At 39.0% G+C, this 18451-nt stretch overlaps 1 protein-coding gene across 1 annotated transcript in view; it reads right to left on the reverse strand.

Annotated features, from left to right (window-relative positions):
* LanA (laminin subunit alpha) overlaps positions 1-18451 on the reverse strand; it is a 68195-nt gene that overhangs the window by 20642 nt on the left and 29102 nt on the right. The window contains exons 19-37 of the mRNA XM_089727102.1: positions 18210-18398; positions 17167-17523; positions 16092-16244; positions 15179-15353; positions 14732-14892; positions 13531-13690; positions 12765-12998; positions 12054-12216; positions 11146-11308; positions 10524-10646; positions 6289-6463; positions 5516-5627; positions 5176-5367; positions 4518-4743; positions 3577-3704; positions 2566-2690; positions 1567-1740; positions 667-868; positions 38-117 (exon numbers count right to left, since the gene is read on the reverse strand). Coding sequence (XP_089583228.1) covers positions 38-117; positions 667-868; positions 1567-1740; positions 2566-2690; positions 3577-3704; positions 4518-4743; positions 5176-5367; positions 5516-5627; positions 6289-6463; positions 10524-10646; positions 11146-11308; positions 12054-12216; positions 12765-12998; positions 13531-13690; positions 14732-14892; positions 15179-15353; positions 16092-16244; positions 17167-17523; positions 18210-18398 — 3292 coding nt within the window. The remainder of the gene's footprint in view (positions 1-37; positions 118-666; positions 869-1566; positions 1741-2565; positions 2691-3576; positions 3705-4517; positions 4744-5175; positions 5368-5515; positions 5628-6288; positions 6464-10523; positions 10647-11145; positions 11309-12053; positions 12217-12764; positions 12999-13530; positions 13691-14731; positions 14893-15178; positions 15354-16091; positions 16245-17166; positions 17524-18209; positions 18399-18451) is intronic.

The raw sequence follows: 18451 nt of genomic DNA on the forward strand, positions 1-18451 counted from the left end.
TAACCAATATATTTGGAAGTATTTATTTAACACTTACGATCGCATCCGTCTTTGGTGTAGTTCCAAAATCCAGCCGCGCATTGGTCACACTGCTTGCCTGTTACTCCTTTAGCGCATCTGTTACGAAGGCGAAGATGTATTTTAACATTGTCTTACCTATATTTTACATAATGACGTCAATATTACAATACGGTACATTTAAAATATTTTTAATCGTGTTTTGAGGGTACTGTAAAAATAGTACATACAAAGAACCAGTGGAACAAATTACAATTGTCTTACTAAACTTCAACTTTACGATTACTAATCTTTACCAACAAATATATATTTTAATATGATATTAAATAAACTAAGGAAGAAATCTCATAAGCAATAAGTAGGCCTAATTCTATTGGTAACCGAATTTAGAATTTTCTAGAACCTACATATTTTAAACGTAGACTAGAATTTAAATTTACTCTTGTTACAGGAATTAGATGTGCCCCTGAAAGTTACTCATTACGGTATTGGTAGTTTCAGTAACGGTAAAACTTAGATAGCAAAACTATCAGCTTAAATACAGCACGTGCAGTACGCTTACGAATTAAACATGCAGTTTCACATCAGGTGAGCGGTATGTTTGTATGCCTACAAAGAAAATAAAAATAAAAACAGAGGAAACCATACCTGCACTGCCCGTTATCGTCATCACACTGTGTCGACTCAGAGGCGATGCCGCAGTTACAAGGAGTGCACCCTAGTCCAGTGTTCAGACCCCAGTGGTCCGGAGCACAGCGATCGCACTTCTCCCCAATGACCCCAGGTCTGCATACACACGTCCCCGTGGTTGAGTCGCAGTCCGCCATGCCAAATTCGTCGCATATGCAAGCTAGACGACAATGGGGGTTTTAGGGAGCAGATTCTTTGGTTCGGTCGACCTACGTATAAACTAAACGCCAAAATATAATATGATTGCCAATACGGTATTAGAGTGTTGCTGTTGTGTAGTCTATAAATGTGATGTTAATGTTAATGAGACCAGTCTTTAATAGGACGATAGGTGTGTGGCCGAAACTGAGAGTACGTTTCCAGCTAGTACCTAAATGTAATTTAAATTCGTAATTTTAAATTAAATTCTAGAATTTGGTGGATAGGAATATGCTGACAGTAAAATTAATAAAGGTTTCGGAGGTGAATAGTTATATAGTTTAATTTTAGTGGTATGGTTTTAATTTAAGCGCCAAATTTTTTATTGCTGTGATGCATTTAGAAATATTAAAATTTCGGACAAACAAGTAACAAGCAGAGATTTAGTTGGGAAACAATTGAAAAATTTGTGTAGATCATTTGTCATACCACACTTATGAGGAAAAAAATATCCAAAAAGAAATTGCTTATAAGATCCACATTTAAAAAAACACTGAAGTTGGTAATTGAGAAAATATCAATAATTTTTTTACCGCACAAGATATCAATTCAATATGATTATTTGGTATCTACTCTTGTGATAATCGTGGAAGCTGTAAAAGGAAAAATATATTATAATTTTAAATAAAAACGGTTAAAGTGATTGCCATTAAAATGTACCTGTGCAGTTTTTAGAGAAGATAGCATCTCCGTAAAAGCCTGGAGCGCAAAGATTGCACGCGGCTCCGGCGGTGTTATTGACGCACTTGAGGCAATCGCCGTTGATGCTGTCACAGGAACCCGGATCTTGGGGGTTGATGTTACCAGAGCAGTTGCAAGGCTTGCAGTAGTCGCCTGTGTGAAGATCTGATACTTTAGAATTTTGTTGTCAGAGTGAAAATAAAATCGACTACGAAATAGAAACTTAAATCAATCTAGAATTAACAAACAGAGACGCAATGGAACCGCTAAATAAAATAATGGATTTAATTAGACCTACGTAGGTACATGTAGCAAAAGGTGAAGTCATCGATGATACTAGCACGATAAAAACGCAATGAACAAAGAACTTGAAAACAAATTTATTTTTTATTGCTTAGACGGGTGGAGGAGCTCACCAGCCCAACTGGTGTTCAGTGGTCACTGGAGCCCATAGACATCTACAACGTAAATGCCGCCTAAAGCCCAACTTGAGATATGATTTCAAAAGTCTCAGTATAGTTACAACGGCTGCCCTACCCTTCAAACCGAAACGCATTAGTGCTTTACGGCAGAAATAGGCAGGGTGGTGGCACCTACCCGTGCGGATTCCAAGAAGTCCTACCACCAGTAATTAAGCAAATTAAAAATTTTCGGGTTTGATTTTTATTACACGATGTTATTCCTTCACCGTGGAAGTCAATCGTGAACATTTGTTATGTACATATTTCATTAGAAAAATTGGTACCCGCCTACGGGATTCGAACACCGGTGCATCGCTAGATACGAATGCACCGGACGTCTTGTCCTTTAGGCCACGACGACTTAATTCATTGTCATTTGTTTTCAAAATGAAAAATTCATTTTCATTTGTTTTCAAGTTCCCATACTTCAAATAGCACTTGACTCGGGTGCAATTTCAATGACATCGCGTGTGATTAAAAAACTTTAAATAACTTTAATTATTAAAGTGTATCTCACCAGTGTCTTCGGGGATGCCGTAGTATCCGGCTGCGCAATACTCGCAGCGAGCGCCCCCGTAGCCAGGCTGACAGTTACACGAGATCAGAGATCCGTTCTCGCTCAGGTCACAGCTCAGGGCGAAACTGTTTAAACAAAATGTAAAACTAGCTACTGACTGATCGACTCGGTTGTGCAGTAGTTAGCGGTTCTGACTGTTGAACCGAGAGTCGTGGGTTCGGTTCCCACGTCGGGCAAACGTTCGTGTGATGAATAGATTTGTTTGCTCTTTTTCTGGGTGTTTATTATCTATGTAGGTAAACACTGAGACGTATATAAATAGTATCTGGTATCCACAACACAGAGAATCCTAATTTTGGGACGGATGGTACCGTTTTTTTTTTGTTTTAGTTTTGATTGATTAAAACTAAGTGCGTGATATGTTTCCAGTTATAAGTTATGCTAGATAATACTAATGTCTTCTGTCTCTGATTGACAATAGGAATTGATCTCAGAACAAATGCTCTTCCCAATAAAATAATACTAATCGCGATCGTAATAATACAATTAAGCAGTTAATTAAAAGTAAATATAAAAATAAATAAATAGTAGATTCATCTACCTTCACTATACATTGCAGATGCACGAGACATGATATTACTAAAACGACCAGTTTTTAAACTTAACAATTGACAGACGCTTTTCCCTTACATATCTATTCAACTTGGTAAATTTAACAACTTAAATAAATCTCTAAGACCTGCATTTTACAAGACATGAGTCTGGTCTTGGTGATTTGTAAAGATATGCATAAGAGATAGTAGCATATAAATGGGTTTGAACATTGAGAAGATCATAGGTCATAGGTTATGATCTTCTATGGCTATGATTCATAGTTAAGATACTCTAAGATATATAGAATTCGTGTACCAAGGTCGGTGGCGGCTTCCATGTCGCAGAGTCTAATCACAATCACAATTTTAATATTGCGGATTTTAAACTATGAAAATAATTATTGTGACGAAATCATACTTATTGGAAGGGTAAGGCATCGGGCATGCACAGATGAGACAGTCCCGCGGAGTTCCCACTGTCGCGTCGCCATGGTAACCGGATATGCAGAACTCACAGTGATCACCGATAGTGTTGTCCGCGCAGTTCTACGGGAGATGTTATAACCGGAAATGTTTAAGTCCGAAAAAATTGCGCTAACAATCTAATCGAATCGACCTTCACGTTGTAAAGTCAAGGGGCTTTGATATATTCATTGGTGGCAGGTCCTCTTATGAGTCCGCACGGATAGGTACCACCACCCTGCCTATTTCTACCTTAAAGCAGTAAAACGTTTCGGTTTGAAGGGTGGGGTAGCCGTTGTAACTATACTGAGACCTTAGAACTCATATCTTCAGGTGGGTGGCGGCATTTACGTTGGAGATATCCACGGGCTCCAGTACCCACTTACCTTAAATTAAATTAAAAAATATATTAATCTCTGAAACTATAGTCTTATATGGTAGGGTATGGCATGGTCCTACAGGTCTTATACCTGAGCTCATGACGAACAATAAACCAGACCTTATTACCATGACTACGGAAAATTCTCCGAAATGCTTTACAAAGAAGATTCAACATCTTGTCAATTATTTGTTGACCAAATGAACACTGTAAATACATTTAAAGAAATTAATTAAAATGTGCCTTATTTAGTTTGGGTAATTTTAATTTTAATAGCAATTAAAAGTAATTTTAAAACAACATCACATCAATGTTCTGCAGACTATGATGAATCTAGTCGGTATGTATCGTGACGCACGGAAAAATAAGTAAAAATGTATTTGTACAATTCGTTTGTTATGATGATCTGTGATCTCTAAATGATCTGTGACGTCTCCGGACTTCAAAGTTTAGTGTGAGCCATATTGATGACCGTCAAAACAAACAAAAAAGCGCTCGATAGCACATTACCAACGTACCAGACATATCCCGGTATTGACATCGCACTGCTCAGAGTGTCCGTTGCACTGGCAGGGGACACAGAAGCCGGAGGGCAGGCGGTAGTGTCCTTCCGCACATTGTTCGCAGGACAGACCGCGGTAGGCCCTCGGACACTGGCACTCTTCGACGGATGTCGCGCGGCGGACCACCAGCTCATCGCCCATATAATAGTCTACGCCGATCTCTAGCACCACGTTTGATAGGCTGTAGATTAGAAGACTATTAAAAAAAGGGTGCGTGTACTTATGTACGCGCGTAAGAAGTTATACTTTATTTTTATTAAATTTATTTCTTTTTTTTATTTATTTAAATATTAATCAATTTGAAAAAAAATCGATTAAACAACATCCTCGCATATTGGACATCCCTTTTCTTGACATCGTATAAATTCGGTAATTCTCGGTACGGTTCGGAAAGTTCACCTGCGGCTATATTCAGACTCGCCAAGTTACGTCGGTCGTATTGTAATGAGCGATTTAGTGAGCAACTTCATTCTGTTCATTTTGTGTCACGGTGCGCACGCATCGTAATATTTCACTCTCATCAATTTTTCATAACGCGCTTAAAGAAGTATAACTTCAAAACTGTTTTTTTTTTAAATTGTTACCGAAAGTAGATGACGTCATCGTCATTTACCTTGTTTCAATCGAGTATTCCCAATACGAAGCTCGTATGTACAAGCCCGAGATGTTTACTAAGGCGTGCATGAACTGGTCCCTGGTGACAGGTGCGCCGTCCAAGGTACTGAATTCCTCTTCGGATAGCTTCACGGAATGCGTCCAGGGCATCCCCACGGGAGGCTGTTCAACGCTGTTGTGGACTAAATACCTGAGATAATTGATTGCGGAATGATTAATTAGGCAGGTCGAGCTTTCGAAAAATTATGTAATCAAATTTGAATTTTGGTGTCTACGGACGGATGACAATTGGCCGGTAATCAAGTACACTGGGATCGACAATAAGTTAGTAAACTAACCCGTTTGGTCCAGCGATGATGACGTCAGGAGCGGCCACAGCGTCACCGTCGCCTCTAGTTGTGTAATGTACCATATACGTGAGGTAGCCTCCGTATGAGGTCAGACGTTTACCTGAAGAACAACAATAGAACGTTAGAAAAACAGAATAGAAGTAGCGGTAGCCATTACAGAACGCAAGATATTTGACGACATTTTCAAGATAATCTTACAAGTTTCGAACAACAACATTCGGACTGTCGGTCTACCGAGCAATATCACCCGCTCGGTGGAAGATCTTTCTTTCGTCGTTATAATCTTCAAAATGTAATCATCGCGTGCAAAATGCATGTTCCTTAAAACGACTCTTTGATTGTGCTATACAAGTAGTGTTAATGCGAAATATTTTTTTATTTTTTATTTCCTACCTATGCTGAGCCTTGAGAGGCTATTTCAGCTTACCCTAGCGTGTGTAGGTGAGCTCACGGGGCTCAAACTGGAGAGTTGCTAACACTGACCCTAGCAAGAGTAGTGCTTCGCAGAATCTACCACCGGATCGGAAACGCGACCCACTGAGAAGATCCGGCGAGAAACTCAGTGGGCTGTGTCTGTGGGTTAATTCGCTCATCGAGTCCTTCGTCGCAGGCGACGGGTTCGACGAGGACGGTGACCGGATTATTAATAATGATAACGATAACTTCTATACACGTAGAGCACACGCTGTGCCGTGTACTTCGTTTAGAAGATTTTCATGAACAAACCTGGCAATGGAGTGGTGACGTTTAATAATACTCACCTAAATAATATTCTGGGGCTCCAAAGTATGCAACTTTTCCATTTGTCACGCCATCGTTGAGGCCGACAGTAAGCACCGTTACATTGGTGAGCTCAGGCAGATCCGGGTGTGGGTACAACTCTATAGTATTGTTAATTAATACATCCACTGGATACCAATCTACCATTTCATCAATCTGTGAACGACGGATAAATCGTACTATTATTTTCACTTCTCAGTTATTGGTACTATGAATTTTAAATTCAGAAAGATTAGATATTCATTATGAAATATTTTTTTATATAATTTTATGAATGTAATTTTTTTATTGTTCTTGTTGGCAGACAACCATACGGTCCATCTGATGATGAGCAGTTACCGTCACCCGTCTAGGGCCAAAGTCAAGCCGCTGCCGACAAGACATGCCGATATTTAGTATAAGTACAGTTTATTTAACTGTTGGATAGTTTACCCTTAACACGAATATAAATATAATAGATATAATAATAGGATATTCTTCTTCTCAGTCGTTCACTCCTGGCGGAGTGGTCGTGGTTACGTAAGTCTTAATATTTGGTTGCGGCTTTTGAGAGGCTTCTCCATCTATCTCTATTTGTGGCGGTACGTGTACACTCAGTAAGGGAACACTTCGTAGAAAACTTAACCAAGTCTGTCCACCTTGTGGGTGATCGGCCGCGAGAGCGTTGACCGTCTACTCTTCCTTGAACCACTAAACGTTTCAATGACCTTTCATTACGAATGATATGTCCAAACATATTAAGGATTCGCAATTGCACAATCGACGAAAGCCTTTGTTTGATTTGGAGCTCTTTGAGGATGGATACATTAGTGCGGTGAGCAGTCCATTTTACCCTCAGCAAGCGTCTCCAGCACCACATCTCAAGGGCGTCAATCTTTTTACGACATTTTTGATGGATCGTCCATGTTTCTGCTCCATATAGGAAAATAGGAAATATTAAGCACCTCATTAAGCGAACTTTGGTGTTTTTAGTTATACGGCGATCTTTCCATATTTTTGTGAGCTTTTCCACGGCTGATCGTGTCACGGCACAACGTCTTTTAATTTCTTCTTCGCAACTTCCAGTATTTGTGATTGTGGATCCCAGGTAGATGTAACTCTGGACAACTTCGCAATTTGCTATTTCGTGTAAATCAGATCGATTGTTATTCTTACGATCCACCACCATCACTTTAGTTTTATCGCGGTTTATAGCAAGGCCAAAGTCGGAACTAGTTATTTCCAGAAGCGAAAGAAACCGTTCTACGTCGGCTTGTGACGTTGCAAAAAGAGTAGTATCGTCTGCATATCTAAGGTTTGATATCAGTCGACCTCCAATTGAAACACCTTTGTCCCAGTTTTCTAAAACCATCCGCATTATGTATTCGGTGTAGATATTAAACAAAAGAGGGGAGAGAATACATCCCTGTCGAACACCAGCTTGAGTCTTAAAATTTTCGGAATCTATTCCATCCACCATAGGATATTAACAGTATTCAAATGGAAAAAAAATGTGCATATTTGATAATTAACCTGTATATTTTTCTTGTTCCATTGCTTATTGGATTTTGTCGGCGGTGAGTTCTCGTGTGACTTAAAAAATCTATGTTCTTGTTGAAGATTCTACCACACAGTGGGCGTATAAGCAGACGACGCTGATAATATTTTTACAGCCGCTGATTTATACTCATCAAGTTTACATTAATAATAATAACTCAACTCCACTTGGCTTAGGCCCGTGGTTTTTAGTATTTACCGAAATTCATAAAAATTCGAGAATAAAAACTTTCTACGTAATAATAATAATAATAAAATCATTTATTGTCTTTCACACTAAATAAAATAAAAAATAAAAAGAAAAGAAAAAAAGAAAAAGGCAGAAGGAGGTAGCTCAGCTAATGCTGTTCAAAGTCGATAAAACGAATAACGCTGATTTTCTGTAGCCTCCGTTTCCTTTTGGTTCATTGCGGGAATGAAGGCTAGGTACGCGTGTAGACTTAGAAAGCGGTATAAACTATTATAAAAAAAAAAACGAAAACAAAAAAAAAAAAGTAAAGTAAATGGTGAACCCGAATACAAAACATACATAAGCACACACAAGTAATAACAACCTGTTCGCAGCCTACAACGAAACAACAAAGAAAATAAAATAAAGCACGATAGGTAATACAATTACGGGCAAGCAGCACAATATTTACACTTGTACATTATTATTAAATTTCAATAAATGTGAATTGAAAATAGTGTAAGAAAAAATGATTTTTTTGTAAAAAAGCGCGGGGTGCTTTCAGGATATTATCGAAATAACTCTTCTACTCATATCATAAAATTATTATCTCTTATCTCCCGGCGGAAATGATGAAGACTATAGTCACGCCCATTCCTAAGAACAAAACAGGTGATCTGTCAAACATCAATAACTACAGGCCGATTTCTTTGGCCACAATTGCAGCTAAAATTTTGGATAGCTTACTAAATAGTTGCCTAAATAAACAAGTGCATCTTAATGATAGGCAGTTTGGTTTTAGGAATGGGTTATCGACTGATACTGCGATAATGACACTTAAGAGTACTGTGCAGTATTATACTGGGAGGAATACACCTGTATACGCATGTTTCCTAGATCTGTCCAGGGCTTTTGATCTTGTTCGATATGATTTACTATGGAATAAGTTAGCTAGGGAAGTAAAGCTGCCGCCTGAATTAATTAAAATTTTTCAGTATTGGTATGGCAATCAAAATAATAGTGTGAGATGGGCCGGTGCGCACTCTGATGCGTACCGTTTAGAATGTGGTGTGAGGCAGGGGGGTCTAACCTCACCTTTGCTATTTAGTATATATATGAATAAGCTCATCGATGAGCTCAGTAGTGCGGGTGTCGGCTGCATGATCGATGGAGTTTCTTTTAACAATATTAGTTATGCAGACGATATGGTATTGCTGAGTCCATCTATGAGTGCACTCAGGAAACTTTTAAAAATTTGTGAGAACTATGCTGAGTCCCACGGGCTGAGGTACAATGCCAAGAAGAGTGAACTGCTAGTGTTCAAAGCGCAGAACAAAACTTACGAGAACGTACCTCCAATCTGGCTAGCGGGCGCAACGCTTACACAAGTCAAACGCTTCAAGTACCTCGGTCACTGGGTAATAGAGGATGGTACGGATGATTGTGATATAGATAGGGAGCGTAGGGCGTTGATAGTAAGATGCAATATGCTGGCCCGCAGATTTACTGGTTGCGATAGCTATGTCAAACTTACAATTTTTAAAGCTTATTGCCAGAATTTTTACGCCAGTAGTCTGTGGACCACATACACGCGGAGAGCTTACAATGCCCTACGTGTCCAATATAATAATGCGTTTAGGATGATGTTGTCACTGCCGCGCTTTTGTAGTGCATCCACAATGTTTGCGACATCTCGCACCGATGACTTCTTTGCAATAATGCGGAAGAGAAGTGCATCGTTATTGCGTCGAGTTGGTGACAGTGGCAACAGTCTTTTGAGAATCGTATCGAGCAAGATCGAGGGACTGCTGATCAATAGCCTTTGCAGTAGGCACTTGGAAGGAGAAAAAAAAAAAAAAAGGTATAAAATGTATATAATGATAGTTATGTGTTAGATTTTTTTTTTTAAGTTACTAACATAGATTATAAGTAATTATTACTAATAAAATGTTATGGTTTTAAAAAAAAAAACTGAAATAAAGTGTTAATAATAATAATAAAATATTTATAACTACTGATACCATGCACCTCACGTTTTTTTTACAATAAAATCATTTTTTCTTACACTATTTGTAATTCAAATTTATTAAAATTTATTTTCTATTTTTTAGTTGGATTTTCTATAAAAGCGTACTTGGTTAGTTTTTTAAACTATTATTTATTTTTCATTTTTAGTTGAATTTCGATTTTTCAATTTTTTTCTTAAATATTTAATTGTCATGGGTTCTTAATAAGTATACTAAATTTCGAGTTAATCTGACGTTTTGAAGGGGGTCAAAATCATGTTCAAAGATTCCGTTATATACTAACATACATACGTCTGAAGCTAATAAAAGCGTATTAAAAAAGAATCTCATTAAAAGAAGATTTTGACAAGCAAGGATTAAAAAATTATTATAAATACTGTAAATTAAATTAGTTTTTGTGAGTCCATTAAAAACGTTTTCAAATGATAAATAAACCTTAAAATCAGTAGTAAAACTTAATCCGTATATACGAAAGCATACTCACAGCGGCCCAAGTGTAGTACGAGCTAGAACATCGTGTGGTTTTCCCAAAGCAGAAACATTTCGTGCATCCGTCCGGGTTGTCGTCTTGAAGATTGAAATATTCCTCCTTGCAAGTGTCACAAGCCTGCGAGGTATATTTAGTTATTTTAGGGAAGATATTGCCATGTATTCAATGTTTTCAACGATATACTGGTGGTAGGACGTCTTGTGAGTCCGCACGGGTAGGTACAACTGTCCTGCCTATTTCTACCGTGAAGCAGTAATGCTTTTCGGTCTGAAGAGAGAGGCAGCCGTTGTAGCTATACTGAGACCTTAGAACACATAATATCTCAAGATAAGTGTCGGCATTTAGGTTGTGTACGAGCTCACGGCTCATCTAGTGTTAAGCGGTTATCGGAGCACATAGACATCTACAAATGCCGATACCCACCTTGAGATATAAGTTCTAAGGTCTCAGTATAGTTACAACGGCTGCCCCACCCTTCAAACCGAAACGCATTACTGCTTCACGGCAGAAATTTACAGCGTGGTGGTACCTACCCGTGCGGGCTCACAAGACGTCCTACCACCAGTGTATAATATCGAAATAATTTCAGGAGTTTAAATGTATCGTAACATCGGACCTGTCCTCGGACGTTGGTCTTGCAGTAGCACTGCGCTGTGTTCTGATCGCACACGTCATACGTTGTACCGTGTCGATTGCAGGTGCACTGGTAGCAGTCAGGGAACGCGTAGTGTCCAGGCACGCAATGGTCACACACGCGTCCCCGGACGTTCTCGCGACACCTGAGAAGTTTTATATACAATGTAAACGAGTTATACATACTACTATATTATACAAATATGTTGTTTATGTTGTCTGTATATAATGATTTCAAAAAAAGGATTTTTTATTTTTGTAGTTAATTTTTTTTAGTTGCCCTAGTAAGCAGACGAGCATACGGTCCACCTGATGTTGAGTGGTTATCCTCACCCATGGACGTCAGCAATGCCAGGAGTAGAGCCAAGCCGCTGCCTACCGCTTAATACTCTCCACAAGCCTCGTTTGAAGAAGGACATGTCATAGCGCTCGGGAAACACCGTGGAGGGGAGCTCATTCCATAGCCGGATGGTACGTGGCAAAAAAGATCTCTGGAAACGCACTGTGGATGACCGCAGTGGCTCCAGGTAGTATGGATGAACTCTACTTCGGTGGCGGGTGGTGCGATGGTAAAAACGAGATGATGGTGTCATCTCAAGCAATTCCGAATTTATTATGAACTAGCGACCCGCCCTCGCTTCGCTTAGGGAACTGTAATTTATTATTGACAACAGTATTTCTCTACTGTTTAATGGATGTTATTATACATTTAAACCTTCCTCTTTAATCACTTTATCTATTAAAAAAAACCGCATCAAAATCCGTTGCGTAGTTTTAAAGATTTAAGCATACGTAGGGATATAGGGACAGAGAAAGCGACTTTGTTTTATACTATTTAGTGATGAATTAATTTCCCGTTATTGTATTTCGGATGGAGGTACTAGTACTGACGCGCATTTCCCGCTGTCGGCTTCGCACTGTAGCTGGTTACCGACGACGCCGAGCGGGTTGCAGTTGCAGTCGTCGCAGCCGCGCTGCACGTCGAAATTGAACGTGTACGGTTTGCAGCGATCGCAGTTCTCGCCCTCCACGTTCTTAGGGCAGATGCACATGCCTTTAAACAAAATAAGTGTCGATTCGTGAATTGGGTAAACTCAAATAGAGTTCTTAGTCATTTGAGCTCTTGGCGGAGTGAACCGGTCATCGATCTCGTCGAAGGGCTCGGCGAGTAAATTAACCCACAGACAGCCCACTGAGTTTCTCGCCGGATTTTCTTAGTAGGTTGTGTCCGATCCGGTGGTAGATTTTGCGAAGCACTGCTCCTGCTAGGGTTAGTGTTAGTAACGAACTCAGGTTTGAGCCCCGTGAGCTCACCTACTCGTTAAGGCTACACTGAAATGGTTTCTTAAAACCACCAGCTTAGGTAGGAAAAAAAAGCGGAGTGGTCGCGGTCTTTCTTGTGTATTATTGTGCGTTGTACAATGCCCACCTGGTCTTAAGTGGTTACTGGAGCCCATAGACATCCACAACGTAAATGCGCTACTCACCTTGAGATACAAATTCAAGGTCTCAGTATAGTTAATTCTGTAAATGAGTCTTGTAATTCTGTAAGGTAAAATAAAATTTATTTCTAGACACAGAAAAATGATAATCCGATGTTACCGTTGTCGTCACATATGGCCGTGGAGGGGCAGTGGCACGGGCGGCAGTTCGGGAACCCGTAGTACCCGGTCCGACAGGCGCTGCACGTCCTGCCGATGACGTTTGGCTTGCAGGGACATTGTCCGCCGAACGTGTTGCACTCCAGCTCGGTCGAGCCCATGAAGTCGCAGAGGCAAGGTCTGGCGCCGCTGTTGTATTCCGACGTTATCGAGAACATCGCTTCACGACACAGACCTGACAAGAGAATCACTCATTTTGTTTTGTTACATTTTGAAGTGAAACTTCTTTAGAATCGTTGTGGTTTCAAACTCGATGAAACGAAAAAATAAGTTCATAGAGACACAAACACATAAATGTATAGGATTCAGCCTTTTTTATTTATTAGAAAGCTGACGCTTTTCGTGTGGTCCCATTTCAATTTAGTCCAGTTCTAATAATGGTATCCATGAGAAAACCATATAAGTCTTCAATTTGCATTGAGTACGTGCGCGACAAATAAATGAATAACTCAATATCACGCTAACCGATTTCGATGATATCTGTTTTTAGGGTATATTATTTTGTTTTGGAATTTCTTTTTTTTTTTCTATTTGTAGTCGGTTGTTAAAGCATGTCTATTTACAATTATTATGTAAACATAATAATTATAAATATATATAATAAATTATATTTATTTATTTCTTTATAAATAAATAAATAAAAATAAATTATAAATAAATAAATAAATGCACACATTTATACGTATAAAGCTATCCGTAAAACTTACCAGTTTCATTGGGGCTGATGTAATAATTGTAGCTTGCACATTTTTCTATAAACTCCCTGGTGTAGTCCAAGATGTTTGCTTCGGTGAGGACTGCGTCGGTGAAGTCGGAAGCCTCTATTACCAGGACATAGTCCAACCAGACCCCTTTACTGGTGTTACCCTGGTGGAAAGGCATTTCGTTTGTAAAATTCGTACGTATTTTATTATCTTTATATATATATTTCTTCTGTGCGTGTGTCAATCACTTACTCCTAAACGGCTAGTTTTTTTGTATGCGTTTGGGTGGCGCCCCGGATGGTTTAGAATTACAAATCAGCCCGGCAGATGGCGCTGCAGTCGGTATCTAGGTTATTTATCTATACTACAAATAGACGGCTGGATCGACTTGAATGAATTTTTGCAGGACAACGTCTGTCAGGTCCGCTAGTAATTAATTATAGTTTGATTACTGTATTTAAGTTTCACTCTGATTTTTCTAGTGCCGTCCAGAATTTTCTTCGGATAATACATAATATGTAGTTACATTTTCGGATCATTCTATTGAATCCTTGAAAGGTTTGCGACACCCTGACACTTTTGACGAAAGATTTGAAATAAATAAATAATCCTCACTATCAAAGCAGTAGCTTTGTTCAATTGCTTTATTTAACCAATAATCTTTTTTTTTCTTTTCTTATTCCTATGTTGTTTTAATTTACTATAAAGGTTCCGTTAATGTTTTATTTAAAATTCACCCAGTGTCCTGTTAGTCTCAGAGTATGGTCGTGTCATACAGACTGACGGGACGAAATTGTAAGGATATTTAGCTCTGGACCCCTAGAAAATATTGTATATCAAATAATATAAATGTGTTCTGAACTGACTCGGTGGTCCAGTATTTAGCGTCCCTGACTGTTATGTCGAGGGTCGTGGGTTCGATTCCCACATCGGGCAAAAATCAGGCTTGTTTGCTCTTTGTCTGGGTGTTCATTATCTATATATGTTTATATTCCAAGTTATATAAGTCTGTATGTCAGTTTCTGGTTATCCTAATCAGGGGCCAGATGTCTTTTCGTGATTAGTTCCCAGTTATTATTTCAAGTTATTTTAGAACTTACCAATATTTAATTGTTAGAACGTTGAGCTTTGAGTTTCGAAGCAATATGCTAACTTAGCGTGGTTGTGCTAACTCAGTAAAACGCGAATGACTGATGAAACGAACCTTGAATACCAATGTGAAGTTTTCGTTTACAAGAAAACTGGTGCTGGTATCTGGTTTCCTGAGAAGAGCCCTGCATCCTGAGTTGGAGGGGCAGTGCTGTATCGGCAGGCTTGTCTCTTGCTTTTGACCGTCCGTGTTCACCGTCACTTCCATGGTGCTTTCTATACGGTGAAAGAATTGTTAGCGACACAAAAACCATGTTTGAAACAAAATTTTAAAGTGAGCTTTAACTTTGTTGTTATCACAAATGGAAATTTGAACTTTATTACGGGTGACATAAGTATTTTTTCTAATTACGAAACGTACCACGTTGATTTGGTTGGTAATAGTGCACCATGAACAGATATTCTCCGAGCGTGGAAGCCTTTCCCTCCAAAATGATAACAAATGGAAATCAGAACTTTATTGTGGGTGACATAAGTCTTTTTTTCTAATTACGAAACTTACCAGGGTGATCTGGTTGGTAATAGTGCACCATGAACAGATATTCTCCGGGCGCGGAAACCTTGCCCTCCAAAATGACAGGTTCGGATTGCGTTGGTAAATATACAACGGTCGTTGAGTTATTTAATATTTGAGGTCTCGTCTCACGGTCGCCGCCGGTTCCCGATTCAAACTCCACCTATGTACAAAAAAATGAAACAGAATCCTTGAAATATATAGTATTTGAGGCTGATAAAATGTATGTAATTTTCAATAATATGCATACCACCACTATAATAGAGAAGAAATATATAGTATAAATAATGTATTAAAAGAAAATGAAAATAATAATCATATAAGAAAAACAAATGATGAGCACGCAATGAAATGTTAATATGCTAGGCGGATCAAAGAACTTACTAAGGTTTATTTTTAGATTAAGATTCAGATTAACGTTCTTTTAATTATTATGTATTTAAACATATATATTATTTATTGTAACATATCTATTTCGCTTATAGTCTTCAACTGCCGCGATGGTAAAAACTCGTTTAGATCACGAAGAAGTCAAAAAAACAACAAAACTATTATTTTCTAATAGACTAATCAGTATTCAAGAAACTCTAGAATTAACACAAATCATAATATGAATTTATTACAAATCTTGGTTTTTACATGCAGAAAATCAATGCAGCTGACTTAATTTTTTAAAGACACGCAGTTAATTTATTGATTTATTTTTATATTTTTTATTGCTTAGATAAGTGGACGAGCTCACGGCCCACCTGGTGTTAAGTGGTTACTGCTTCAAGTCTGAAATAGGCGGGGTGGTGCTACCTACCCGTGCGGACTCACAAGACGTCCTACCACCGGTTTATTTATATTTAATCTTATAAAATATTGTATGTTTAATAAGTACTGCAAATATTGTAGTCACCTTTTTAGCATCGACAACTGCGTTGAAGACGGCGGGATCGCAGCGTCCGTTTCTCCTCAAGCAGTACGGTCGGGGAGTTAGATAGTCCAGATGCCACTCGGCCTGCGGTATCGCGACCACTAATTTGATAGCGGCTTCCGTATCTGGTTGGTCCTGTTAAAAGAACGGTTGTAATTAAAAAAAAAAAGGTGTATACAGGGTGTAACGAAAAAGTTCTCGAAGGGCAAAGATCTCCCGAAACGGCCGTGATAACTTTGTGATTATTGTTAACTTATGCTAACATTATCAATATTCGTTTGATAAGTTAGGGGTTTTTGATGTGCATTACATTTCGTGAAATTCTAAAACATTTGAATAAGAAGCAACGCACCGTAGAGAGCGATATGAAGACTGTCTACCTGACCTGGAGTGATGTCAAGGAGCACGCGCAGGACAGAGTCAAGAGGAGGTAACCTTTGAGGGCCCTATGTTTTTTTTTTTTTTTTTTTATTGCCCTTGTAGGCAGACGAGCATACGGCCCACCTGATGGTGAGTGGTTACCGTCGCCCATGGACTTCAGCAATGCCAGGCGCAGAGCCAAGCCGCTGCCTACCGCTTAATACTCTCCACAAGCCTCGTTTGAAGAAGGACATGTCATAGCGCTCGGGACATGTACCAGCGGGCTACCCTAGGACTATTTCGAATAAGCCACCAGGCATATTGCATCTGATGCATGCATTACGGTGTCTCTATGTTGGTATTTGTATAGTCTAGTTTCTACAGGACTCATCTATAAATGACCCACTTCTCTATGGAATTCCCTCCGCGTCTTACGATTGACTAAAAGTGTAGTCACTTGTAGTAGTGTATTCGCAGCTCAGTGTGCTTAGTGCGAGTCTTTTAACGTTCTCGATAGCGTAAAAGTTAACTCAAATTTGTACGCAGTTGGAACAACGTCAACAAAATGTTCCAACTCCATACAAATTCGAGTTAACTTTTACGCTATCGAGAACGTTAAAGAACTCGCACTAAGCACACAGCTGAATATAATTATATAAATCACTATGATTCAATTCTAACATCAGTTTCTACTTACCAATAGAAACACGACATTATTTGGATCGGTTACGGTAACAAATTGGATCCTGGAGTAGTCATCCACCATCACTTGTCTACAGGGCGCCGTGTACGGACAATCATTGAAGTTGATGATCCCATCTGTTTCGACTAAATGTTGATCATCAGGCCCTGACTGGAACTTAATAGTGACAGGAGTCTTCACGACCGAAGAGTAAGTAGAGTTTCCGGTGTTGAGGTCCTGGTTCCTGGCCGCCGGGGTCACGTATTCAACCAGGAGGACATATTGACCCGGTTTTTCTATTCTCATGTTGTATTGAAGAGTAGTTCGCAGAATCGGGATCGTATTTGGTTCAACTTTTAGTTCAGATAATTGCTGTAATATTAAATGTAATTAATTTGACACGTTTCGAATGAATAGTGTATGGATTTATTGACATGGCACAAGAAAAGTCAAAATCTGAAATTTGTATTTTTTGTTGGGCAATAGGATAGACCAAAATTGGACTGGAAGAGCTTTGAAGATACTGTGTAAATGATACAATTTCTCAACACAACATTCGGACTGTCGATCCACCAATCAGAAACTCAGTCGAAGATCTCAGAACATCCTTAGCATAAACCAGAGTCGGATTTTTAAATAAATAAAGAAAATAACATATGGACGATTAAGAACTAAATGCTGATCTATACTCTAAATCTGCTGTCGTCCCTCTTGATTTCTTCACAGTTATAACGTCATATTTCATTCACGCATTAGCGTAAGTACAAGGATCCTGGTCTACTAAAGTCTAGGGTTTGATGATACAACGTCATCGTAATTGCAAAAACAACTAGTTAAAATTTATAGTATTATGATGGCCATTTATGGCCGGTACAGGGGCGCCGATAAAGTGATTGCCTAGGGCGCTCTGGACCTTTAATCCGCCACTGGCATAAACACTAAGCCTCTCTTCACTTCATCAACGGTGTACCTTCGGGGGTTTCTTACAGACTTTTGACCAGAAAGCCTGGGCTACCAATATTCCGCACGTTGCGTCTAGTATATTCCCTGATACTTACAACAGGATCATCGATGAACGAGTCCACAGAGGTGACAAGGCTGGTTACGTCAGCCGTTGATTTTCCACTAAGGCTTGGATACGCAAATTGTCTGCATAGTTTCTTGTCGCCCACAATACAAGGCTTATCGACCATTTTGGTTAGAATCGTTGCTTCATAATACGCTTCTGGGATAAGAACGAAGTAATCCTGTAGGGAAAAAAAGGTTTAATTAAAAACAAAAAGTCCAAGTCACTTTATAC

Source organism: Bombyx mandarina, chromosome 01, assembly GCF_030267445.1.
Source record: "Bombyx mandarina strain Sakado chromosome 01, ASM3026744v2".
In the NCBI taxonomy this organism is placed as follows: Eukaryota; Metazoa; Arthropoda; class Insecta; order Lepidoptera; family Bombycidae; genus Bombyx; species Bombyx mandarina.